Source organism: Molothrus aeneus, chromosome 19 (assembly GCF_037042795.1).
Source record: "Molothrus aeneus isolate 106 chromosome 19, BPBGC_Maene_1.0, whole genome shotgun sequence".
In the NCBI taxonomy this organism is placed as follows: Eukaryota; Metazoa; Chordata; class Aves; order Passeriformes; family Icteridae; genus Molothrus; species Molothrus aeneus.
In genome coordinates, this window is record NC_089664.1 from 1,975,047 (window position 1) to 1,999,086 (window position 24,040).

The window sequence follows — 24,040 nt, forward strand, 5'->3', positions numbered from 1 at the left end:
GGCTGCATGTTGGGCATCTGGGACTTGCATTCCCTTCCCACGGGGCTGCTCTAGGGGCCAAGTGCTGAAGATTAAGATGCTTTGACTGCTTATGTATGTACAGCCTTATTTCACTTTGAAGAGGATAGCTTACTTAAATTCAGGGCTCACAAAATCCAGCTTATTACCTAGGTCCCCTGAGAAAGATGGAGTAAATTAAATCTACATTAAATTTATTAAAATAAATCTGTCTTGTGCAGGGGATCATGAGTAAAACTTTTCTGGGCCCTGCTGAGATCCTATGTATGAGGTATTCCTGCAGCTGCAGGCCCTGCCTGGAGCTTGGTCCCATCCCAGTCCATCCCTGAGAGCAGCAGAGGCTGCTTCCTCATGGATGGCATGAACAGAAAGGAGCCTCAAATGCAGTTCTAGCAGGAGGGCAGGCACTGCAGTCTCAAACAGGTCACAGTTTCCCACTCTGAATTTCTGTCCAGAGTAGCAGAAAGGAAAGAAATCTTTTAAGATAAAAGTTGGCTTCACACCCTGGAGCAGTTGAAGCTCTACATGAAATGTTGCCTCCATCTCTCCTCCAGCCTTCTGCTCCTCTGCAACCTCCCTGCTTTTCCCCTCCAGTACTTGGAGGGATGGATGCTGGGAGAGGAGGAGGAGGCTGTGAGTGCTGGCAGCGTGGCTCAGGTGGGTGGCTGGCATGGAGATATTCCTGGGGAGATGTGAGATCTGCCTCTCTGTGCCAAGTAGTTTCTCACTGCTGTTTGATCTGGCTGTTCCCAGCATGTCAGGGTGCCTGTGGCTGCCAGCCTGGCCTGGGAGGAAGAGGATGGTCCCTCAGCATGCTGGGGTGGGGCACAGCTGCTCTCCTTGCAGGAGTACCCAAGGAATGGCATCGCTGACCTCTGCCCTGCGTGTGGCACTGTGTGGAGCAGCTCTGCTGGACTGTGCCACCTGTTTAGGATGGGATGAAAGTCTGGGCTCCCAAAACTGGTCTGACATGTCCAGACTGCCCTGCCTGGCTGTTATGGTACAACCACCTCTGCCACTGTGGACTCTCGAGCAGAACAAGCCCACTTCTCCCCTCCTCTTCCCAGTCTGTGTGCCTCAGCACCGAGGCCTACATCAGTCTGAAGCTTAAAAAAAGTCCCAAATTTGTCCTGGTTTTGCAAGAGGCAGTATTGGAGAAAGGATGACCCCAGCATCCCCTTCTGGAGCGTGTTTGGGGAGCAGTGAGGAGGTTGTAGCAGCAGCAGCATGGTGGGATTGGGGTGAGGGGCTGCATGGGGTGAAGCCCCTCAGTCAGGCCCTGATGCAGGTGCTGTGGTGTTCCATGCCTGTTGCTAAGGAGCTGCCTCTGGCACATCCAAGGCACAGCCTCTGTGGCACGTGTTCATCCCCCTGCCACAGCCTGTGTGGCCTTGTTCACTGGTGAGTTTTCCCCCTGCAGCCCGACGTGTGCAGGGCCAGGCTTGTTAAGTGTGTTCAGCTGAGGATTTCATTCCAGATGTTCGAGATGACCCCCTTCCTCTGAGGGCAGCCAGCATGCTGATAAAACACTGTGATGCTATAAATAAACCTGTCTGCTCCACAAGGGAGAAAAACCTTTGGTTTGAGCAGGAGTTTGTTCTAAACACGAGCCCAAGAGTTGGCTTTTTTGTCTCAGGATTTATGTTGACCCTTGGTTTTGGGGAGGAGCTGGAAAATGTAGGTTTCCCTGCTGCTCTCAGCCTGATGGAAGAAAGTGCTTGCAGTGGGGGGAAGGATTGACCTACCTGGGAAAGGACTTAGAAGATTTGTTCTCCTGGTTTTCTGCAGGTCCACACCTGCCCAGCCTCCCTTTGGAGGCTCCTGCACTGCTGGAATGAGGCCATCCTTGTGTGTCCATACTGCTGCCCCTCCTCGTGCTGGGCTGGACTCTGGCTGAAATAATTAATGCAAAGCTGAAATAACGACTATGGGTCATATTGCCCCTGTGGCAGAGCTGTCACTCCCCTGGGGCTGCTACAGGTGGAGTTTTCCAGGCTGTCTTGGGCAGCTGCCTCAGCCTTCCTACAGTGTGAGGTTCTTTTGGAGGGTCTGGGCTTCCTGCAGGTTGGGTGGGACAGTGGACACATACAGATAGCCCTGTGGCCACAGCTAGGGCACCAGGCACTGCTGGCTCTTGGGATCACATTTGCTGAGCTTGGATTTGCAGGGCTGGCTCCGGTGCCCTGGAAATGAGCACACTGAAAGGTCAGGGAGGGAGGGACTGTCCCTTGCATTGCTGTGAGGGGTTTGGCTGGTCCAACCCCTGGTAGGTGCAGAGGGCAAGTGCCAGCCTAGGGAAGGAATGGCTGAACAGCAGAGGTTGCTCTTGCTCCTGGGGGCTAAATGATGCTCGAGTTTGTGCCTCTGCAGAGGGGCTGCAGCTGGGCTCGTGTGTGGCAGGAGCATTAGCACAGGGACAGGGAGGGGTCAGACACAGCAACCACTCAGAATTTCACTGGGAGCCTGTCTGAGCCTCTGAGCAGAGAGCTACACTGGCTGTGAGCTTGTGATGGCTGTGGGAGGTGGGATGAGCCCCTGGGGCACGGGGAGCAGCAGCTGAGTCCTCCAGGAGCTGCTGGTGCTGTGGGAGATGCTGCTCCCTGTGTGCCAGCTCCAGACAAGTCACCTCCCAGGGCCTGGCTACAGGCTTGGATTTGATTTGAGATGGAAAGCACAGACTACTCTTCTAGACAACTCCTCTCCTTCCACATTAGAGGCCAGATCTCTTTCCTGGTCCTGTGCTGGGTTCTTGTAAGGAAGAAGATAAAAACCTCCCCAGACAATCCTTAACCTTGTGCCAAACCTACCGCTGCCTCCAGCACTTGTTGTAAGCTCTGCTCTTGCCTCACTGGCTTGTGAAATGCTCAAGACTATTTGTGTCTCAAGAACTGACAGGATGGACCCAGAAGGATGGGGACAGCTGAGATTTAATTAGGAGCTGTTGGTTTAATTAGTAGTGTCTCAATATATTCATGCATGAGGGACTTGTGTATCTCGTGAGTTTCCAGCCTTCCTGCTCAGTCCTTTCTGTCTGCAGCTGTATGGGTGTGTTCCTGTGTAAAGGCCATCAGTAGAAAAACCTCATCCTGCCCTTCTTGGTGTCCACTTCTCATGGAACTTTTCTAGGAATTACCCAGTCTCTACAAACTGAGAATAACTTGCTCTGCTTTGGGTCTTGCTCTCTCTCAGGCTTTCCCTTTTCCCAGTGCTATCTGCTCCTGCTTTGCTCCCAGGGTGGGAACCTCAAACCCCTCATTTTCACACAGGTGCAGGGTTGGAGGATCTCAGGGTGAATCCAAATTTGTGATCTTTGCTGAACCCAGAGGTGTCACTGCAGGGTGGAGCTGTGGTGCTGTGTGTTGAGGTGACCTCCTGCTGCCCATGCTGTGACAGCCCATCCTTCTGCCAAAACCAGGTCCCTACTACCATGCCTTGGGGAGGGATTTGGGCTCAGGGGGATCCTTCACCTCCTTCTCCCAAGGCTGCTCCTGGTCCCTGGGATGGAAAATGGCTCATTCCCAGCTCATGGATGCTCTGAGTCCCTGCAGCTCTGGAGAGTCCCTGGCAGCTTGAGAGAATCAGTTAAAATGTGCTGATGACTGTCTGCCATGGCTCTGATGGAGAGGGGTGAGGGAAGGGGGCTCTGCCTTCCTGTCGCTGGTTTCCATGAAATGAACACTTCTCTGATGCACACTCACTTGACTCCCACAGCACTTTCTCCTCCTCTGCTCCCTTGTTAGCTGCATCCAGGCATGCAGGAGTTTTCCAGAGGGTATCTCAGTCCCTGGGTGCCCTCTGATTCTGTCACTAAAGCGTGCCCTGGTCCCTTGTGCTGTGTGGGGTCACTGCAGGCACAGGGGCTCTGCCATCCATCTCATCCCACGTGTGCAGGGCTGGGCCCCTCCTTCCCTGCAGCAGGGACAGCTGGAGCCTCTGGGTCCAGCAGACACGGCTGAGGCCACGTGGTGACCTGGGTAAGCTTCAGCTGGCAAAACCCCAGGCTGTTTGTAAGTGCCATCTCAGTGCCATTTCAGAGCTCAGTTGCCAGCTCTTCATCCGTCCTTGCGGAGGAAAGGGAATGGCAGGAGGGTCTGTTTGTCCTGCCTGAGCTGGACATCCCCCCTCCAGCTGTGTCAGGTTGTGTCAGGGGCCAGGGCAGCTCAGGCTGGAGCTCAGGGCAAGGTTCTTCCCCCAGAGGGTGCTGGCACTGCCCAGGCTCCCCAGGGAATGGGCACGGCCCCGAGGCTGCCAGAGCTCCAGGAGCCTTTGGGCAGCGCTGCCAGGGATGCCCAGGCTGGGGCTGCTGGGGGGGCTGGGCAGGGACAGGGGTGGCACTGGATGATCCTGGTGTTCCATTCCAGCTCAGGAGATTCTGTGATTCTACAAACTGGTTTTGCTGCTTCCCCTGCCCAGCCTAGAAAATCCAAGCTGACCAAGCTGCAGCAGCCTCTTCCCTCCCCCTCTGCCCATACCTGTTGTAGCAGGTGTGTGACACAGGTGGGACTTGAAAGTTCACTTGGGACTGGGGCTGAGTGCAGGGTGACCATTGAGCCTCTGCTTGCTCAGCACGTGGCTGGATTTTGGAAGGAGGGATGTGCACACACAGCCTGCCCCTGGCAGAGGAGGGGATGTGTGTGCTGTCCTTTCCTCATGCCTGAGGTGCCACACCAGCTCCCCCGAGGAGGGCAACTCACTGGGTGAGGAGAAAAAGCAGTTTGAAATCTATGGCTGCTCTCCTTAAATCACCTTGGAAGGAGGCAGACGTGCCCAGCTCCTGGCATCTCTATTTTTACTCTGTGCAGAGATGGATATGGCTGAGCTGTCTCCTTTTATTTCCAGCACTTGGCGCGTGCTGCAGCGCGTTGCTAAAGATGTGTCTGGCTGGATGTGGAGCTGCCCGCTTCCCTGAGTCCCTCAGGGACTCTGGGGTGAAGGGCTCTTGCCTTCTGCATGGCTTCATCATTCATTTCTTCTCTCTGCCTCCCCCTTCCCCTCCCTTTACAGTTTTTGGATTTTGTTTTTTTCCTGTATTTATTCAAATCAGCCTGGGTAAACAGGGAGCAGGAGGGAGGTGACTGGGGCCACTGGTAGCACTGGATTCCAGAGGCATTTTTAATGGGTCTCTAATAACTGGAACTGGCCTATTTTGATGCACAAACTATTTTTATTTCCTCTGTCTGCAGCTTGGCACTTCCAAGATTTCCTTGGAAAGGCTCAGACTGTGCATTTTTCTTCCTGACAGGCAGCCTGACAATCTCTGTGCTCAGGTGGCTCCATTGCAGCAGCTGTGATGCTGCTGGTTTTGCCAGGTCCATCCTGACAATGTCATTTTTGGGTTCCAGCTGCCCCCAGAGCCACGTGCATGAGCTGTGCTTGTCCCACATCCCTGTCCCTCCTCCTGCTTGTGGGCAGGAACCTGTACAAGAGCGAGCCAGGCAAGTCCCCAGTATCTCCCTCTGGCCATAGGATACTCATGGAGAGGCTGATTTTATGGTCCACTATTCCAAAACCTGGTTAGGAGGGAGATGAATGGTTTGATCTATTGATCCAGGCACCTCTGAAACCTCCCAAATAACCTGGCCCTGTATCTTCCAGTCTTTCCTGCTCTGGCCATGAAACTGGGGGGCTCTCTGGCTGTCCTGGACCTGCTGCCCCCAGCATCACCCACCCTGCAGGGGCCTGGGGACCTGCTGGCTCCTCCAGGAGCCTGGGGGATGAGGTGGGTTATGCAATCCCTGTGTCCAGCCACACTGGCAGCTGTGGGGCAATAGCTCAGAGCTACTGTCCACCCCATTTTTCCCCAGTGAGGTAAGGGGGTGCTCATGTGTCTGGAGCAGGTTGGAGAAGATGCTGTGTGACAAATCTCTGCCCCCTGAACTGCTCCAAGGCTTGTCCCAAGTGTGGTGACTTGGTGTGCCTGGTGAGGGGACACTGGGGACTCTGGGGAGCACAGAGGGAAGGGGAGAATGAAATTCCTTCAAACTTTTCAGCCTGAAATGCTGGTTTCTGTTGCTTGGGGTTGGAATGGCAACCCCAGGGTGAGTGATGGTCAGGGAATGTGGCTGGAGAGGGCTTGGTGGGGCTGAAGGACTGGAAGCCCTGAGAGCCCCAGAGCAATCCCTCCAGGGACTGTCCCTCCTCTCTAGGCTGGCTGTGACCATGCAGTTTGGGATGTCAGTGGTTAATGGGGAAGCCTTGGAGCTGACAGCTCCTGTGCTGGAAAACTCCTCAGCAAGCTGGAGAGGGAATTTTGGACATGGTCTGACTTTAGCCCTAGTGCTTGACCATGGCAGCAGGGCCCCAGCCAGGGCTGGCTCTGGGTGTCAGACTGCAAACCCACTGCCTCTGTCTGCTGTGGGAAGGGAGCTGTGCACAGCCTGTGTTCCTGAGCATCCCCACCCACCTGCCTCCCTGGAACAGGAGAGCCTCCTCACCACAGTGCAGCATCGGCTGCAATCAGAGCCTGTGGGCCCCTTGTCTGGGCATTGAACAGATGGTGGTGATCTATAAACTCCTGCTGTGCAGGGAGGATGAGGAGGAGCCTGCTCAGGGGCTGTTGCTCCTGAAGGATGTGAATGTTCTCCAGTTTTTGGTTGGGTTTTTCTTGCTCACATCTCCTGTGTGAAAATGAGGGAATGGAGTGGGTGAGTCTGGGCTTGATTTGACTGGGTCCATCTGTGTTTTGTGGGCTGATTCAGAGTGGGACAGGCTTGTTGTGAGCCCAGAGATGTGGCAGTATGTCCAAGGTGGGAGCTTGGCACCAATGTGTAGATACACAGGACACCATCCTGCTAAAACCCTTCCTGCTCCTGGTGCTGAGGCCCCTCCGTGGCTCTGGCTCTGCCATCTGCCAAAAGAGAGGATTGGATGTCACCTGGGGAGGTGGGGAGGGTTCATTGTGATGTTCACCTCAGGAGGGCACCTGGTGTGTGAGGCCACACCTTGAGTGCTGTGTCCAGTTCTGGGCCCCTCAGTTCAGGAGGGACATGGAGAGGCTTGAGCGTGTCCAAAGGAGAGCAACGGGGCTGGTGAGGGGCTGGGAACACAAGCCCTGTGAAGAACGGGCTGTGTCTGTCTGTCTGGTGAGGGAGCTGGGGCTGTTCAGCCTGGAGAAAAGGAGACTCAGAGGTGACCTTATCACTCTCTGCAACTCTCTTCAACTTCCTGAAGGGTGACTGTGGTGAGCTGGGCTCGGTCTCTTTCTCTGGGCAACAAGAGACAGAACAAGAGGACACAGCCTCAAGCTGCACCAAGGGAGATACAGGCTAGAATTAAGGAGGAAGTTTTTCACAGAAAGAGTGGTCAAACACTGGAATCATCTACCCAGGGAGGTGGTGGAGTCACCATCCCTCAATGTGTTTACAAAAAGACTGGATGTGGACTTGGTGCCATGATCTAGTTGAGGTGTTAGAACATGGGTTGGACTCGATGATCTTAAAGGTCTCTTCCAACCTAGAAATTCTGTGATTCTGTGATTCTGTATCAGCTCAGGTGTGCTCTGTGCTGTGGTGGGGGAGTTCCCATCCCAGGCCATGCTGTCCTGATCTTTCCCTGCCTTGCACATCGCACACACAAGGCAGTGATGTGTCAGCCTTGCTGCTGTATTGATGTTTGGATAATGAGAGTTGGCATCTGGAGCTGCTTATCCTTTGTCCTTGAGTGTAGAACAACACTTGGACTGCAAGGGGCTCTTCATCTCACAGTCATGGTCAGCTGTGGGGGTATGGCAGGAGATCTGAGGGGGGAGGCTGTTCTTCCTTGTGGGATTACAGACTTTAAGCCCTGAGGAGCTCATTCCACCTGTCTGCATGACCCCCTGGCTGGGACTGGGGTATGAGCTATGTGCTGGCCCTGCAGAGAGGGCTGGATTTGGGGTCTTTCCACCCTGTCTCCAGTCAGTCACTTTGGCCAGGCAGGTGCTCTGGAGAGCTGTTTGAGGTGCTTGCAAGCAGCAATAAATGCAGCCCTCAATGTTTGGGTAGATGGGTGGAGGTGTTGATACCAACAAGGCTGAGGACATCTGAGGAGGGGAGAGCTCCTAAGCCAAGACAAACTGGCCACCTGCTTCCCAGGGAGATGCTTCCTGTGGATGCAGCTGGAATACAGGGGAGCAGATGGGTCAAACAGACAAAGTGTCTGTCTGGTGGATCCTGTCACCTTTCTGCCAGCAGAACTACTCACCTGGCCACTGGGGTAAGGGAGTTCTGTGGGCTCCAGCTCTTGCAAAACCTGATGGGATTCAGGTGGGAGATGTTCAGGCTGGGACAGCCCTGTAGGCTCTGTTTGTGCCACAACAGGTCTGCCTGTGTGCTCCCTGTGTGGGGGTAGCAGTGCAGATTCTCTCTTGCTGTGCAGCAAGGCCAGTCTGTCATGTTTGTCTGTCTCTGTGCTCCAGTGTCCACATCAGAATCTAATTTCAACCTGCTGAGTATTGGCCAAGATTAACTGAAGATGTCTGTGGGGAGCTCCTCTGAGAGCCAGGCTGCAGGCTGAGCTCTTGGGGTGACTTTCTCCAGGCAAGGCACAAACATAGCTCAAATTACTGTCCTTGCTTTTGGGAGGGTCAGGTGGCACCTCTGATGCTTCCAGACCTTGCTGTGTGGCTTTGCTGAGCACTGTGTCTAACAAAGGAGGAAACCACTCCCTCAGAACTGCTGACTGGCTGGGAAGTGATGTGTGGATGGACATTTTGGAGGTCCTGATGCAGGACAAGTGTTAATGGCAAAGTGTTTTGCTGCAAGACATTAAAGCTGAGACTGAGCCCATGAGCAGGGGCTGGGAATGTCCTCTGAGGGTGACAGGGTTGTGAATTCAAGCAGCAGAGCTTGTCCAGGCTGCACAGGGGAGTCCAGCTCTCTGCTGCTGCTTCAGACAGGCTGTTTGAACCCCTTGTTCAGCTGCTGAATGGGCTTGTGCCAAACATGTCTCTCCTCCCAGGGATGGTGGGACACCCAGTGGGATGCCTGGCTCCTCGTGGGGTGGGAGCAGCAGAGTCCTTGGCTGCTCATCCCTGTCTGGACAGTGACACCCAAGGCTTCTGCTCTCAGCCAGAGTGCCAAGGCTGGTGCATGTTTTGGGAGGGAGCACTGCTTCATTTGGGACAGAGGTTTGCCTGTCAGGGAGCTACAATCCCTGCTGGTAAGGGCTTCCTCAGTGCAAGGAAACCAGCCTGAGGGTTTCAAAGGTGATAGTACCTAGGAATAGCACTGGGGTAGCAGGGAGTGCTCAGTTGTGCTGGGAGTGCTGGAAAACCCAATTTTGGAATGAAAGCATGACCTGATTCCTGTGCTCCATTTCCCCACCCTGTGTGTGTTTCCATGAGCACTGCTCCTGCACAGTACAGTACCTGAGGCAGGTCTGAACCTGAGCTTTTGCTTTCTCCCAGTGCTGATGTGTGTCCTGTCTCTCCACAGCCATCAAGGTGAGCTGCATTGGATCCTGTGGGGTGTCCAACAAGATCAATGACACAGCATGGACTGTGGAGGAGCAGTACTTCAACAGCACACTGTCCCTGGCAGACAAAGGTACGGTCCACAAAGGCCTGGTGCAGATCTGTGCTCAGAGAAGCTTTACAGAAACGTTTCACCAAGACTTCAGCATCCCCTCGATGTGAAATACCCCTCACAGGCTGCCTTGGCCTGTGCACAGAGGATGGGAGCCAGGATTAGAGACTACAAGAGCTTAGCAGGAGCTGTGCAGGGAAGGATCCTGAACAGAACTTGGCAGCCACCCTGCAAACACTGCTGGCATCCTGTGGCCCTGGTCTTTCTGAGGCAGAGCTGTCACAGGGACTGCTCCCTGTCTCAATACTCTGTGAATTCACCCTGCTCTGTTCCCCATGTGTGTGTTTATGGTGCTCACAAAACACTGATCAAAGCTGGTCAGCAGAAGCCAGTGGTTTGCTGTGAAAGGGGGTGTGGATGTGTCACTTGTGCTCCAGTAGAAGCTCTGGGAGCATGGCAGGATCGGCCTAGGGCAGTTACCCCTGCTCCCAGTGAGATGGACAGAGATAGTGATGGGCTTGTATTGTCCTGTGGGTAAAGTGACACCAGAGCCTCTGGGGGATCTGGGCCTGAATGAATGCTGTCTTTCTGCTGATAAATAGGTCAGCCTTACCACAAATAATTCATGCTGTGCCCTGGCTCCTGTTGAAATCAAGATGTGCCAGTATTCACCTGCTGAAGGCAGTGGCTGTAACAAGAACATGGCAAAAGCCCAGGGTAGCAGGAGCTCAGCCCTCTGATACTGTTTTGTCAAGTAACAGGAAATGGGTAAAACTGAAATGGCAGTTTCTGCTAGCTCAGCAATTTTCCAAGCAGAGCTTTTAGCATTGAGGGGAGACTGAGCTCACTCTTGCAGCAACTGCTGAGAGGGCTGCTTGCTCTCAGGTCCCTGCCAGGGGAGACAGTTGGCTGGCTGGCTCTTGGCTCCCAGCCTGGGGGCTGCAGTCAGAGATAAACTGCCTGGGAGGGCAATGGGAGCCATTCCTGCCTGATTCTGGGTGTGCTGAGCACAGAGAGCCCAGCTGTGGGTGTTGGGGTGGGGGCACAGTCACAGGGGGGCTGTAAGGTGCTGCACACCATTGGACTTAGATGAGTTGGGAGTTGTAGGCTGCAACTGTGTGGACTTGTGGAGAGGTTTAAACCTGCAACTGCACTGAAAAATGCTCCTTCCAACTTTTGTTTCTAGTATTTAATGATTGAAGGGAGAGCTGTGATCTTGTGGTCAGATCTGAGTGCTGGGCAAGCTGGGCAGTGGCAAAAGCCAGGCAGGAAGGTGGAGTGGGAAGAGGTGGGTGTGCTGTTTGTTGGGTTTGCAGCCCCTGGAAAACTTTGATAGCTGCTTTGGCAGTCAGTTCTTGTGAGGTTGCCCTTGGGAGCCATCCCCTTGATAACCAGGACTAGAGTGAACTGGGAAGGATGGAAAGAAAAACCTTGTGCTGAAGTGTGCCCCTTGAAGGCCTGACATCCAAATGTGGCCAAAATTTGGTAGTCCCAGTTCTTGAAGTGTTTGTGGAAAACCCTGATCTTTTGGCTGTTGGTTTTCTGGGGCCCAGACTCCTGTACACCTCCCATGGCAGTGCTGCTCTCTGTCACCCACTGGTATCACAGGCTCTGCCACCCTTGAGCAGGTGCCTGGGGCTGGCAGCAGGGCTGGGCTGCTGGCTCTGCACTGGAGCTGCTCACAGAGCCACGAGCCTGGGCTGTGAGTGGGATTGAAGGGGCCAGCTGATGTCTCCAGAGCTGCCACAGCTGCAGGCAGGTGAGGCAAGAAACAGCAGTGCATGATTTACCTTAGGTGTAGGGAATTAAAGGGAAAATCTGTCCCTGTGGAGTTGTGTGTTTGGAAACCGAGGTGTGTTTGGAAACTGAGGTGTGTTTGGAAACTGAGGTGTGTTTGGAAACTGAGGTGTGTTGTGGTGTTGTTCCTGTCCTGCCTTGCAGAGCTGCAGTGAGATTATGAGGAAAGCCCAGCCCAGGTATCAGCAGCTGCTCTGGAGCAGTGTGCTGGGTACTCACAGTCACTGACCTCTGCTCTTCAGCTTTTTGTGTCCAAAAAGTGTGGCCCCAACTGCTGGGAGCTCTCAGCCTGATTCCCAGCTGCAGGGAAGCAGAGGGGGAGAGGGTGGGCAGTCCCTGTGTGTGGGATTGCAGCCACGGGGGATTTGCCCTTCATGCTCAGGAATTATTGCCCTGGACTTGCAGATTTGTCCCATGTCTGCACTCAGACAGGACAGCTGGGCCCCTGGGAGGATGGAAGGGGAGCAGTGGGATGGAGATGGGACAGTGTCAGTGCTGCCTTTGGACCTGATTCCACCAGCAGAGATGGCTTTGAAGCTGACCCTTGCATTTGCTGTGCTGGCTTGCAGGGATGTGGAACAAAAGCCCTGGGGGCTGGCACTGCTCCAGCCTGCAGCACAGGGACAGAGAGAGCTGTCCCAGCCCTCCCTGTGACATTGATGCGTGTCTGGGCTGCTCCTCCACCTCCCTGCCTCTGTGTCTGCCTGTCTGTCTGTCTGCCTCCTCTGAGGGGCTGCTGGCAGCAGTGTCCTGGCACAGCTCAGCCCTGCAGGGCTGTGCTGGGGGAGCCCTCCATGGCCTGGTGCAGGCAGAGCCTCAGTGCTGACTCAGCTGTGGCATTTTTAGGCTTTCTAGGAATAGCTCTCAGCTGCCCTGGCCTTTCCTGAAAAAAGCATGAAGGAGCTCCAGACAGATGGAGTGTCCCATGTGGGTGTTCCCTGGGTGCCTCCCTGCAGGGCTCACCCAGATGGGAGGGGAAACTGAGGCAGGCTGGCCTGCTGGCTCCTGGGCTGTGGGGTGAGGAGGTCACTGATGGTGTTGGCAGGAGCCCAGGGTGAGTTAGGGGAGTTGGAAGCATTTCCAAGCAAGGGCTCCTACAGGAGCTGCTGGCCCACACTGCCAGCACACAGCTCCTGCCCTGGCCAGCACCAGCATCCACCCATGACAGAGCACCACAAGCAAAGGTTGCTGTGGTGGCATCTGGTGTGGTCCTGCAGAGGAATCAAAACCATGCAAGACCCCCAGGGTGAATCCCTGCCTGTTACTCCAGGTGTGGCTTGGCTGTGCCCACCTTCTCCCACCACAAAGCCAACAGCAGAAGGGAGGGTGGGACTGTGGGAGGCCCTGGTGTCAGGTGGAGGGGCTGCCTTCCTGCCATGCCCCCACAGGCCTTGTCCACACTGGGGATGTCACTGCTGAAAATGAGTTGAGGAAGGCAGGAATTTGCTTCTGCCTCAGAGGACTCTTCTGTTCCTGCCTTGCCCCCACTACAGAAATGCTGTTACCTCTTCTTTTTGAACAAGTGCATTTAAAAAGAAGGTAAGGAGGAGCAGCATGTCCCTGCTGGGAATAAACTGGCAGCCAGGCTGTGCCCTGGGGCAGAGGGTGGTTCCAGGCTGTCCTCTGACACCATCCCCAGCTCTCTTGAAAGGGGCTCATCCAGTCTGATGGCATTGGCCTGGATTGAAGAAGGATCCCAGGTGTCCCCAAGGCCTTACAGGGAATGGGGCTCTGTCTTGCCCATCCCTGGTGAGTGGCTCAGCCCCAGTGGTGCCATTGCTGTGCTGGCACACAGGAGGTGGTGCAGGGAGGCAGGCTCAGCCTGGCAAACAGCCTGCCTCACTCTATCCCTTCCCACATCCTGAGCAGAAACTTTCACAAACACCGATCTGTGCTCTTTGAGGACACGTGGGGGGAAGGGGAGAGGAGGTTTGCAAAACTGTCGAGGCTCAGATTGCTCTGTAAGCCTCCAAGAGTGACTCGACACTTCTCCTCCCACACACCTCTGCACTGAAATAAGTGAGGGGGCAGCTCGTCCTCTGGCACCAGCTGCTGCTTGTATTACACACTGCTCTGGGGTTTTTTTATTGTATGAAAAAGGAGGCAGGCCCTGAAATAACCCAGATGCCCACTTTGGCAGTTATTTAAGGCACTTTCCTTTCTCTCCCCACCTTGGAGCAGGGTGTGCAGGACCTGGCTGTGCCACTGGAGCAGGTTGGTGACGAGTGCTGCTGCAGAGGACCCTGCTGCCCTCAGGGCTTGTTCCCACTCAAGCAGGGCATCCTCTGTGCTCTGGGCAAGCCTCTGGTGGGGCTGGGCAGGAGCTGCAGGCAGCTGTGAGGAGCAGGGGATTGTGCTGTAGCCTTGGCAATCCCACACAGGCCAACGGTTTAATGAACTCAGGCTCTTTACATCAAAGCTGCTGGGAAGTGTGGAGTGTGCCAGCTGCTGCAGAGCCTCTCACTGCTCTGTTTGCTGCTGTGCCACAGAGGTCACTCAGCCACCCAGGGCTCCCAGGGGGGGTTGGTTGTTACTTGCCTCCTGGAGGGGAGGCTAAGAGGGTATTTACTTATCCCACTTGGACTTTGATTGCTCACTGGTGTTGATTTTTCCTTTTGCAAAGAAAGGCAAGAGGGGTGGGGGCTGCTGGGTTTCTGTAGGTGTCAGCAGTGCAGGGCATCAAGTGGCAGCGAGCACAGAATGGCACTGCTTGTACCCAGCTCTGGGACACAGAGCTGCTTCTCTTGCTCCAATATAATGGAGTGATTCACTCTGCAGAGCCTCCTGCTCCTCTCCCCCTCCTGCTGTGCCTCTGCCCTTGTTCAGCCAGAGAGGAGCAGGTCCATCATGTGCCTGTACCCCCATGGGGCTGTTCCCTCCCTGCATCTCCAGCTGCCCACACAGCTCTTGCCCTGTGGAAGGCTTGTGCATGCAAAGGTAGATTTTTGGGGTTTTTTTCATTCCCTCCTTGTACCTGAGTTGAACTCATGCAGGGAGCTGGCTGTAATTTCCAGCTGACCTTTCTTTTGGCAGCTTGTTAGTTAGCTTGAAGGCACTGCAGGGATTTCCTGGCAGCTCCACATGCTTCCTCTGCTGGCAGATTTCTTGCACAGAGCTAAAAAGGGGCAGCTGTGCATCACCTCTTCCCTAGGGTGGTTCTCTGCCGGCCTGGCACAACACCTTCATGGCCAGCAGTTGGCACAGGGTAACAATCCTGGCTCCCAGCTGAATTTAAAAATGCTGGTGACCTGTCTAAACAGAATTGTGAGACTTGTAGAGCTTGTTCTCTGTGAGCAGGAGGTCTCAGAGCAGCAGGTGATGCTCCTGGACAGCCAGGTGAGAGCAGCAGGGTGTCCATGGGCAGTGGTGAGCCACTAAGGATGTTCTGGTGCCAGCTCCTGGCCACACTGTGCTGCTGGGTTCAGAGCAGGAGCTGCAGGTTCAGCCCAGGAAAGCCACACTGAGGGATCTGCAGTTGCCTTGGGTCACGGCAGCTTCCTCAGCACTTCCAAATTTCTTGCCTCAGTAGACCAGTTAATCCTCTGGGGTTTTTGCAGCATTGCCACACTGCCAGATCCTGCTAATTCATTGAGAATGTCTCTGGAAGCTGCTGACACAGAGGTTTGTGAGCAGTGGAGCCCTCACCTCAGTGCTGAGTGCTTTGCTGCACCTCCTGTGTTACAGAGAGGTTGATCTCAGCAGCATTACCCACGGGGGGGTTGTTCCTGCTGTGTGTTTGTGTGTTTGCAGAGCTGGAGCACGAGAGCTGCTGCCTTGAAAGGGAATGTGGAGCCTGCTGGGGCTGTGCTCCATCGCTGCCATCCAGAGCAGGAGAGCTCTCCTTGGAGCTCCACACCGGGGCTTTCCTGGCAGCTGTGCCTGTGCTTGCTGGCAGGTTCCTCTTCTGGCTCTTGGCTGCTCCCTCAGTGGCACCTGTGCCTGCTGATGGCACAAGCAAATGTGTGCATTTCCCCTCCTTTGTTGCAGTTTGTAATCCCCTGAGTTGAGTCCTGTGCTAAAGCTGCAGTGGCTCAGCGTCACCTCAAGTGCCCTGGCACAGAATTAATGCTGATAGAGCCTCCTGAGAGCTAAAGAGCTCTGGCCCCTTGCTTATATCTAATATTCAGTGTTCTGGCTGCAAAAGTGGATGAGGAGAGAGGGCAGGACAGGGGTGAGCAGGGTGCTGCCTGCTGGGACTGCAGTGACACTGATATCTCTGCCTGTAGCTGGGGACTGGGGGTCCTGTGGCAGAGTGCAGAGCTAGGGCTGCTCATTTCTCCTCCCCAAAGTGGAAAACACAAACCTTCTGCTTTCCTGCTCTCTGCCTGGAGAGCCTGGACAGGAGAGGATTCAAGCTGTGCATCAGCAGCACCAGAATCAGTCTAACTCAGCACCTTAGCAGGAGCTTGCCTTCCCCAGGGCTGACTTCAGGCAGCAGGAGGAAAGAGCCACATTGCTCCAAGTGATGGCACAGGGGCCAGCAGGCAGCAGGTACCTTTCTGTACTCCTTGAATTGGCCAACACAGTCAATGCATCACTTGTTAAAGAGCCAGGGAGAAACTGCCATATGGTCTGGCCTGCTGTTCCTCTGCTAGAGGAACCAAAAAATCTGTGTGCTCCAAAGGTGCAGCCTGTTCCCATTCCAGCATCCAGGAGGGAGCAGAGCCTGGCAGGGACTGCTGGGGAGGGACAGGGCTTGGGGACAGGAGCCCCATTTCAGCCACTGCTGTCTCCTCTGCCTGGGGTGTGGGGGCACTTTCCAGGCTCCTAGTGGTGGCTACAGAGCTGATACCATCCTTCTCTTTGGAGGCTAGAGGGAGTGACAAACAGGATTATTCACCTCTTTTGCTCTGGGTAGCTGTGGGTGAAGCCTGGTGAGGCAGAGGCGTGTGCTGTGCCCCACGCCATGGCTCCTGGTCTGCAGCCTGCTGTGTGTCACACATCTGGGCTGGCTGTCCCAGCACCCCTCAGTGTGAGCCTTCACAGGAGGGGAATGAGCCTCACCCGAGTCTGTTGTGTGACCAAGGCACCTCCTGGTCCCTTCTGCTACCCTGGAGGTCCTGTTTTGTCATGGTGGCTGTGACCCTTGTGCAGAGGTGGCTGTGACCACCTGTGACTTCCAGACAGGGACCCTGGGGCCGGGAGGAGGATTTGGCAAGTGTCCCCACAGTGGCCCTGGCTGGAACGTGCAGCCCAGCAGAGCTGGCCCCACCAGTGCTGTCAGACTGGGCTGTTTGCACAGAAAGCTGCCAGACAGCCCTGGGAAGGTGGGTGGGACACAGCAGGTAGGGCTGTGGCCTTGTTCCTGTGGGGTTGGCTCCTCCTGAGCCCCAGCCCAGCCCTGCTCTTGTGCCAGGCAGAGGCTGCTGGAGGACATTTCCCAGCCCTTGGCCAGCTGCAGGCAGGGTAGGGTGTGGGCAGGGAGCTTCCCCTCAGTCTGGAGGGATGGTGGCTTTGGGGGGCTGGGGATTTCTCTGGCTGCCACCTCTGCCTGGGCAGGGGCCTGGCAGCACCAGCCAGGGAGGGGTCACTGCTCAGAGCAGAGCCCAGACACTTCCAGCAGCTGTGGAGGAGTGAACTCGACGTGGATCATTTGTTTCACAGTGTAAATACAGCCATTGGTCATTCCAGCCCCAGTGGGGATGATGGTGGCAGCTTTCCCATGCAGTGCTGCAGCACTGTGCTGGTTTGCAGGGAGTGCAGGGAAACCTTTGGGTGGGGAGGGACCTTAAAGAGCACCTTATTCCACTCCATGCCATGGCAGGGACACCTCCCAGTGTCCCAGGTGCTCCCAGCCCTGCCCAGCCTGGCCTTGGGCACTGCCAGGGATCCAGGGGCAGCCACAGCTGCTCTGGGCACCCTGTGCCAGGGCCTGACCACCCTCACAGGGAACAATTCCTAATTCCCAATATCCCATCCAGCCCTGCCCTCTGGCACTGGGAGCCATTCCCTGTGTCCTGTCCCTCCATCCCTTGTCCCCAGTCCCTCTCCAGCTCTCCTGGAGCCCCTTTAGGCCCTGCAAGGGCTCTGAACTCTCCCTGGAGCTTCTCCTCTCCAGGTGAGCACCCCCAGCTCTCCCAGCCTGGCTCCAGTCCTTGGAGCATCCCAGGGGCCTCCTCTGGACTCATCCAGCAGCTCCAGCTCCTTCCTGTGCTGGGCCCCAAGGCTGGGGCAGCTCTGCAGGTGGGGTCTGAGCAGGGCAGAGGGGCTGAGCCCCCCCTTTCCTGCTGCCCACACTGGGATCAGCCCAGGCCAGGGGAGTTTCTGGGGCCAGCACACAGGGCTGGGGCACACTGAGCTTCTCATCCACCACCATTCCCAAGCCCTTCTCCTCAGGGCTTTTCTCCATCCATTCCCTGCCCAGCCTGTGTTTGTGCTGGGGATTGCTCTGACCCAGGACCTTGCACTTGGCCCTGTCAAACTTGCCAAGGTTCCACAGGCCCAGCCCCTTCAGCCTGGCAGGGTCTCTCTGGGTACCAGCCCAGTGTCTCCAGGGGATCCAGAAGACTTGGCATCAGCCCTCTGGATCAAGGAATTTCTTTTCTGTAAATGAAATGCTCCAGAACTCCCCCACAGCCAGTGGTACAAGTGAACAACCCCAGTCCCAGTGTGGAGCAGCTGAGCCGTGAATGAGAGCCACCAGACCTATCTCTGCTGGAGTCAGGGGCCTCTCCAAGGTTCTTCTGCACTATGAGTGTGTTGTTACTGCTCCTGCTATCTGCACTTGAGCTTTCTCCAGGCTGTCTGGGGCAGCAGCTTCTTTCCCTCCAGGGATTTTCTGGGAGGAAGTTTCCCAAGGCTGTGTGGGGGTGGCCAATCTCTGCTGGTTTGACTCCTGTCAGGGGGACAGGCTGCTGCAGGTATGGCCTCACAGCAGAACCCTGCCAAGCCTGCTGCCTCTGCTGCCTAATGACTTTCTCAAGGTATTTTTAGCTGCACATAAACTTCAGGAAAAGCTTTTTTGCATCCTAGGACACTGTGGCCTTTGTTCTGGCTTCTGGGAATGGGGAGGTGCTGGCTCGGCGTGGCTGCAGTGGCTGGCACAGCCCTGTCCCCTCACAGGGTCTGTGAGCTGCCCCTGTTTGAGGGGTCTCAGTGCCCCCTGGAGCAGTGCTGAACCCCTGCTGTGCCCTGCCCAGGCTGGGGAATGCTTTGGCAAAGCCTCTGGTGCTGGAGGAGCAGGGAAAGGGCAGCTGTTCCCAGGTGTTGGGATGGCCATGGGCCCCAGCATGGCTGGAAACCAGCTCACCCCTGCCTGCTGCCAGCAGCAGGCTCTGTTGCAAAGTCCACTTGCAGATGGAATTAGCACATGAAATGTCCTGGGTTGTTGCTTGAAGCTCTCTGGGCTGGAGGGACAGGGGTGATGGGTGGCTCCCCATGGGCTGTGTGTTCCCCTCCCTGCTGGGATGCTGGAATTGGACAGGGGATGTTGTGGGATGGCTCTGGACACTCTGCCTGATGCTGCATCTCCCCTGCTGTGATCTGGGGATCTGTTCAAGGTCTGGTGAGACACACATTGCCCTGTGTCACCAGCACAGTGGCTGTGCTGGACTGACACTGCAAGTGTCCCTTGCAGGGAGCTGAGTTTGCTCCTGTTTTCCATGGCAGAAGTACCTGGGTGTTGGTTCAAGGTCATTCTGTGCCCTGCCCATGCTCACAGGGAAGCTGGGACAAGGGAAATTGCAGATTTCCCCTATTATAGCAAGATCAGTCAGCATTAGGAAATGGAAGCTCAGCCTTTTGGAGCAAAGTTGCCAGCTGGAGAGTTTAGAAGCAGTTGCCACCTCCCTTCCCATTGTAAGGGTGCTTGGTTTGGGATTTGCCAACTTTCCACCAGGCAGAAGACAGAAATGGTTTTGTAATTCCAAGTTGCAAATGGAGCCTTTGCTGTGCCCGTGCTGGAGGAGCCTCTGCCAGGAGAAGCAAGAAGGAGCCCAGATTGCTGCTGAGTATCTGCCTTTCCTCCTGTGCAGTGGGAGGCAGGCAGGACCCCAGCTCACCTATGGGCTCTGCTGCCTTGTCACTCTGCCAGGCACTCTGGATCATGCCTGTGCTTTCACAGGAGGCTCCTATCTCAGTCAGGACCACTGGCTTTTCTTCATCTTAATTTTGTTAACTCTTGTCTGTGAAATAGCCCTGGCACTGAACTCCTTTCTGCACCAGTGGGTGCCTTGGAATGCCCATTCCAGGATACTGAGGATGCCTAAAGATGCTTCTCCCTCTTGGGGGAAGGAGAGAGTGGGCTGGAAGGAGCAGGTCTGCAAACAAGAGTTGTTCTTGGTCACCTGCAGCATCTCCCTGCTCCATGGAGTGGAGAGCAGGGCTCACTGTGCTTCCCTGCTCAGCTCAGGACTGGGTCAGGGCTCTGTGGCCACGAGCCAGGTGCTGCTGTGATGCCCTTGGTCTGTGTGAGCTGTGGCAGGAACAGCTTCAGTCTGGGGTGGCTGCTCTGGGAACTCCTCTCTGGCTGCAAAGAGCAGGAAGGGCATTTTCCAGCCCTCGTGGGCAGCTTGCTACAGGCAGGAGCTGCAGGAGGGACTTGCAGGCTCTTCAGGGGGTCACAGCCAACAGGACATTGGGCATTTGGGCTTGGTCAGGACCATCAGGCTGGTCTAGGCTGACCTGTGAGCAGTTCCCATCTTGGGCTACCTGTGCAGAAACTGCCTCAGTGCCAGTGAGCCACACAGTGGCTCTGAGAGCCAAACCACCTCCTCTGTGGGTGATGCAGCCCACACATGTTCCTGGGAGAGTTCCTGGCCTTGCTCAGTGATGCTGTGGGAGTTAGAAACTGTGAAAGTGCTCACAGGTTCACTTCCAGCCCAGCTTTCTGTTGGTGCACCTGAGCTGGGCAGGACTTGGACAGAAATGACTTCTTGGATGGTGCTGCCTGTTATAGGCAGTCCCTGTAGAATAGGGACTTTTACTTGGTGGAGTCTGTGAACTCATCCTAAGGGTCCTGGAAAGGCTGTGAACTTTCATGCTCCTAGTAGGAGACTCAGGATTACTGCCTGCACCTTCATGTGGGGCTCTGCATGTCACACAGCTGGGAATTCTCTTGGTGGAAATCCTCAGTGGAGCTCTCTCAGTGACCACTGCCCTCTGGAGCTCCCACCTCCCTCCCTTTTGCAGGGCAGGAACAGCACTTGCTCCCACTCCTTGTCAGGTGCAGAGTCCCTGTACTGCAATGCAGAAGCTGCACAGGACAGTCGATGTATTCCAGTGAGTCATTTGCTTTCTAAAATAGGGATAATGGGTGTAAAATCAATGCTGAATGGTGCCTGTTAAAAGACAGAAACCCTCAGGGCAGCAAACAAGGGCTGGCTTCATCGAGTCATTCACATTAACCAGGCTTTATCCCGGACCCCAGCAGCCAAGGCACCTGCTGCACCTCACCTGGCACCTTTACTGAGCCGGGCTGCGCAGGAGGGAGCAGGAGAGGCTGTCCCGCAGCTGCCTCGGGCCTGCCCAGCTCTGAGCACCAGCCCTGGCAGCGAGGGCAGAGCTTGGCTTGGTGCCTCCACCTGGTGACAGCGCCGGGTGCTGCATTTTAGCCTACATAGCTCGGGTTTGTTTGGGGAACAGGAGGGGAATCTGCAGGTAGGTGATGGCAATGGGCAAATGCTGCTCCTCTCTGTGAGACCACAGAGTACAAATAGCCACCTCTGCTGTTGTCCCTTTGCAGGGATCCACAATGTGTGTGTGTTGGATTGTTTATCCCTCTGTCCCTGCGCTGTGGGCAGGACACACTCACTGTGCCTCGTCCCCATGGGGTGGCTGAGTGAGCAGAGAGGCAGAGATCTAGCTTTTCATAGCATGAATGATGCACCAGGTCCTGCCTGGGCTGCTGTGTCAGTGGGGGGATTTACTCTTCTCCTCCCCACCTCCCCCTTCCATGTAATCCACTTAATCCCCTGACGACAGGACTCGATTTCTGTCAGCTCTGCAGAGCCAGCGTTGCTAACGGCCCAGCTGCCTCCCCCTGTCTTGCAACAACAAAAGCACCAGCCAGAGCTGGCCTTTGCTACCTCCAGCAATGATCCTGCAAAGCAGAACAAACACAGCTCGATTTACTGGGCATCCAGGTCTCCCTCTCAGCTCTGCCACTCTAAAAACAAAACCTCTTGTGTATGCATGGATTTAACAAATATGGATAAACCTCAGTGGTTTTCTTACTGAAGGCAACTTTAGGAGCTGCTGGATCACACTGTGGGTTCAGTTCAGCTGTCACACTGCCCTGGAGGGAATCTGGGACTGTTGGAGGGTGGATGGAGTTGGGGAGTTGGAATCTGTTGTTTTAGACATGCACTGGATCTTGGCTCTGCCCTGGGCCCTCGAGGCTGTTGCAGAGCAGTGGTTGAAGGAAACAAGTGCCAAGGTTTTAATGTTGTGGCAATATTTTTCTGAACTCCTGTTGTCTCAGCAGCCAGGCTGAGGTATTGCAGGTCCCTTCTGGGGTCTAAGGGTGGGTGGACCTCTGGCTCCAGCTCCTGAACCCTGTGCAGTCTGTGAAGGGCTTGGTGTGTGGCTGAGGGTGGAGTGGCTTGATGCCCACCAGAACTCCCTACCACCCTCAGACAGTGCCTGTGATTTCTCAGTTCCCCTATGTCAGGCAGTCAGGGGAAGACTTGAGGAAAAATAAACCCACAGCAGCCCTGCTCTGTGTCCTGTGTCAATAGCCTGGGATAACCACTTGCTGTATCACTGGGATCACTTGGAGCCTGCCCTAAATGACCTTATTTACAGGGTATCTTCCTAGAGAACCTCTCCTGTCCCAAGGAGGGGTGGCTGGCAGCAGGTGCTCCTGTTGGCTCAAGCACTGCCAACAGGATCACTTGGAGCCTGCCCTAAATGACCTTATTTACAGGGTATCTTCCTACAGAACCTCTCCTGTCCCAAGGAGGGGTGGCTGGCAGCAGGTGCTCCTGTTGGCTCAAGCACTGCCCGTGGGATCTGGAGCTGTCCAGGGGCTGTAGGCAGCAGAGCAGGTGGTGTGTGATTCCCTGGGTGGTGGCTTCTCTCCCCCACATCAAACATTCCAAGGTAAGAGCCTCTCAGCCTGTCCCATGAACACTTCACTCTTGTTTCCACAGGGGTCCTGACAGCTGGAGAGCACAACTTTCCCTTCCAGTTCCTGCTGCCAGGTAAGATGCAGAAAAGTGGCTGAAGGCCCTTCCCTGTAAGCCTTGGATTTTGCATATACTTCCAGTTCAGAAACTGGCCTGGCTCAGCCTTATGACCTCTTCTTTCTCTCTCAACTCCAGCTTCTGCTCCTACATCATTTGAAGGCCCTTTTGGCAAGGTCCTGCATCAGGTGAAAGCTGTGATAGACACACCTCGCTTCTCCAAGGACTACAAATGCAACAAGATCTTCTATGTTCTCTGCCCTCTCAACCTGAACGACATCCCTGACATCGAGGTAAGAGCGAGCAGGGGCATGGCTGGAAATGCCAACACTTCAGCACTTGTCCTTGTCCTGGTCCTGCTGTCTGAGGAGTCACTCAGTGGCTGGACAGCTCTGACTGCGTGCTGTGACTATGCAAGAGCAGGACAAGGACTCCTCATCTCTCCTGCCTTGCTGTCAGTACCTACTCCAGGTGATTTCTGACCCTTGTGTGTGTTGCTTTGAAAGGTTTATCTGAATTTTCAGCATGCAGAGAGACATGTTGGCCAACAGCTTCAGGTGCTTGGAGACACTTGGGCTTGGGGGACTTGCTTTGGAGGGGAAAGCAACTAATAGGACAGTAGAGCTGTGGGGCTGGAGAAGTGAGACCTGTTGTCTGTGGCATTGCCATGTTGCTGGTTCTTTGCATCCTCTTAGAAGCAAATATTTCTGCTTGCTTGTTTTGAATCTCTTGAGTGTTTTCCCGGAGGCTCTCTGACTCTCTTGAGCCAACACCTCTGTCTGTGCCGTCCTGCAGCAGCCCAACACCATGTCCATCACCAAGAAGTTCAACTACAAGCTTGTGAAGAGTGGCAACATCATCCTGACAGCCACGTCTGACCTGAAGGGCTACATCGTGGGCCAGGCCATCCAGCTGCGCACGGACATTGAGAACAAGTCCGGCCGCGACACCGGCGCTGTGGTGGCCAGTCTGCTCCAGGTGGGTGCCCAGTGGGGCCATCCTCTGCCTTGTGCTGCTGCTCCACCCCAGGGAGGCCTCTGTGCAACTGGGGCAGTGAGGAGCCAAATCTCCACCTCTGGTCCTCTCTACCTTCCTGGGGAAAGAGGACCTAGAACTTGTCTTGCTTATCCCCTCTCAGTCTGTCACACAGCAATGGGTATTCCAGCTCTGGAATATGCCCCTTATGTCTGTGCTTGTGCCTATTTGACAAAGCAGTTGGGTGGGGTTGTGTCCTGGTTTACATTTGTGGGAGACAGAAGAGCACCTGCAGCCTCTGAGCCAGCTGTGTTTCTCTGTCTGTGCAGAAAGTGGCCTACAAATCCAAGCGCTGGATCTACGACCTGAGGACCATCGCCGAGGTGGAAGGCTCAGGGGTGAAAGCCTGGAAACATGCAGAATGGAAGGAGCAGATCCTGGTTCCAGCACTGCCCCAGTCCATTCTGCAGGGCTGCAGCCTCATCCACATTGACTACTACATCCAGGTGAGTTTATTTGGAGTATCCCTGGGCTGGGCCGTGGCTCTGTGCCCCCTCCCAGGCTGAGCAGTGTGGTCTGGGTGGTCCAGGCATCAGGTGAACCTTCCCATTGCCATGTATCATG

General features: G+C 55.2%; 1 protein-coding gene across 1 annotated transcript in view; it reads left to right on the forward strand.

Moving 5' to 3' along the window:
* Positions 1 to 24,040, forward strand: part of ARRDC1 (arrestin domain containing 1) — a 38,362-nt gene that overhangs the window by 8,361 nt on the left and 5,961 nt on the right. Inside the window, exons 2-6 of the mRNA XM_066563070.1 lie at positions 9,432 to 9,542; positions 22,409 to 22,459; positions 22,580 to 22,734; positions 23,237 to 23,419; positions 23,746 to 23,922. Coding sequence (XP_066419167.1) covers positions 9,432 to 9,542; positions 22,409 to 22,459; positions 22,580 to 22,734; positions 23,237 to 23,419; positions 23,746 to 23,922 — 677 coding nt within the window. The remainder of the gene's footprint in view (positions 1 to 9,431; positions 9,543 to 22,408; positions 22,460 to 22,579; positions 22,735 to 23,236; positions 23,420 to 23,745; positions 23,923 to 24,040) is intronic.